General features: G+C 34.5%; 1 protein-coding gene across 1 annotated transcript in view; it reads right to left on the bottom strand.

The window, feature by feature from the left end:
* Positions 1-2,516, bottom strand: part of LOC104080338 (E3 ubiquitin-protein ligase SHPRH-like) — a gene marked incomplete at its 5' end in the record, with an annotated part of 19,622 nt that overhangs the window by 9,197 nt on the left and 7,909 nt on the right. Inside the window, one exon of the mRNA XM_009582699.1 lies at positions 1,112-1,300. Coding sequence (XP_009580994.1) covers positions 1,112-1,300 — 189 coding nt within the window. The remainder of the gene's footprint in view (positions 1-1,111; positions 1,301-2,516) is intronic.

Raw genomic sequence — 2,516 nt, forward strand, 5'->3', positions numbered from 1 at the left:
CTGAACATCACACCACAGAAACCTTTCTCCAAAGAACAAATTCATGGTCAACAGGTTCCAGTGAAAAGTATTGTTTTTGATAAATAATATTTTATGGGGTTAAAATGTTTCTATTTTCTTTGCTGCGATTTGATTTATTACTGAATAAACTTTGGGTCAAGTTACTGAATATACTCATTAGAACCTGTCCACTAATTTATTAGCGGACAAGTTAGATGGAGGAAGCATATATATAATCTCCCTTCAGGTTTTAATGTTCATTCACCCCTATTAAAAAAGTAGTTGTTTTTTCTTCCTAATTATGGTTTGTATAGCAGACACTACTACGTAGATTTGCAAAATACAAAACAACTACTCTACTTCTCAGGTAGCTCGAGAAACATTCCAGATGACTAACCTTAAGTTCAGAATCAGGATTTACGTTCTCTGGCTAACAACGAAGACTTATAAATCTAAAATATTTCCATTATCCTGAGAGCCAGCTTTCTCAGACTACTCATTTCGAGCAAACACAGCAAAACTATGCCTCCAAAAAGCCTCATCTCTCCTTAGCTACAAAAAGCCAAAAACACAACCAAAAAAACCAAATTACCTGCATACAAACAGTATTTATTTCTACCCAGTGTCAAACGCTTAAATAAAAATATAACTAAAGCTCAGCTAAAGCTGTCCCTCCCCCCACACCCCAAGACAGCATTACTTGAACAGATATGTAATTTTGTAATACATCTACAAGGCCTTTCATCAGGCACATTTAAAGAGTAGGTGTTAAAAAGCTATCCTCTTTCACACCATTTCCTTTCATGTTTTGTTTCCAAAACTCTTAAAAGTTATGAAAAGGATAAGTTAAAAAAACCCTAAACCAAACAAAAAAACCCCCAAAAAACCTTTTACTTGACAAGAAAATGTGCATCATTCCCTGGGCCTATATACATCATGTCCAATTCAAAAGAAAAAGAACTATACCTGTTATAAACAAAACTAATTATAAAAGTGAACCTACTTACAAAACTACATGGTAGATTTGTCTGCCTAAATGCAGTATGCAACAAAGCACAACAAACACGCACTGCTGAAAGTTTGGGCCACAAAGCTCACATAAACAACGTACCTTTACAGGAATATCATCCTCCTGATTTGCAGTTTCTGCAGTGAAGACATATGATATTTCTTTATGAGATGTTGTCTGCCTGCAAATGGCACATTTAATTGAGCTCCGGCGGGTGCCAACGCTGTACTGTTCTATGATGATAGCTATACACTCATTACAAAAACAATGTCCACATGTCAGCACTGCCCACTATGCAGAGAATTAAAAAAAAAAAACCACAACACAGTATCAGTTTTGGATCAATGCAAAAGAAAAAGTCTACTAATAAATGACAAATTACATTTTCATAGAAACGTTACTTTCTTTTCATGAAACTCATCAGATTAAAATTGAAGAATTTTAGAATTTTTAGCACTCCAGCTTTTTTGCATTTTCCCAGTTTTAAACTTGAAGAAAGATATTACAATCTTTTATTTCTATGAATGATGATTCTTAATGCATAGGTTAATTACACAGATCAAGTATTTACAACATTTTTTTAAAAATTACACAAATGTTTGTACTGGCCTTCTGTAAAAGTCTTTATTTATACATTCATACTAGATCAGTCTTTATTAAAAAAGTCCTAAAGAAAGTGCTTTAATTTTTACGTACTGTTAAGTCCTAGACAACATTTTTGGATTTAAGAAGAAAGAAGATTTTGAACAAAGAGGCTTAATCTTTTTTTGACAGAATGCATTAGAAACAAAACATTGCAATTGCAGAAGCTGTCCTTCAAGGGCCTAGAACATCTACGTGTCAGCTGTGACCTTCCTTAACACAGAAGTAATTTGTAAACCATTGTTTTTGCACCTAGATATAGGGTCTTACTCTGTACTAGTCTGTTCTATAGGCCATTCTAAGAGGAAGAAAATAAAAGAGTTTCATGGGTCCATGTAGCAGAGGGAATTGACAAACCGGCCGATTATCAAGCGAAAGATCTTTTAGGCTTTGTAAGGTTCTTTTAATCATACAGAAACGGAATGCAAAGCATTTTAAAAGTTCCTTGCAACATGAGGCTATCATCTCAAGAGGCAGTCTCGGCCAAAATTAAAGAAAAGATTATTTTTCCTTTCAGTGAGCTCCTCCAGCTCAAAAATGAAGCATAATGAAAGTTGACAGGGCAAACAACTGTTCTCTGTAAAAACCTGTATCACCTTTGGAAGAGCAGTGCCGAGGGGATTTTGGAAACATGGCACGATAGTGGTTCATGCTTACACGTGTCTATAAAGCTAACAGAAGCTAAAATACCTTAAAATAGCTACCCTAAAAAAAGAGCCAATTTAGTTTGACTATACAGGAGTCTTTTCATGTTTTTACCTAATGCCTGGTAAGTAAAGTACAAACTGTGGCTTTGTAATTTATGATATAGATCAGTTTTGATTAAATCTCACTTAAATTTCAACTCCTGCAATTCAGGAGGTAA

This window comes from Fulmarus glacialis, unplaced genomic scaffold (assembly GCF_000690835.1).
Source record: "Fulmarus glacialis isolate BGI_N327 unplaced genomic scaffold, ASM69083v1 scaffold3328, whole genome shotgun sequence".
In the NCBI taxonomy this organism is placed as follows: Eukaryota; Metazoa; Chordata; class Aves; order Procellariiformes; family Procellariidae; genus Fulmarus; species Fulmarus glacialis.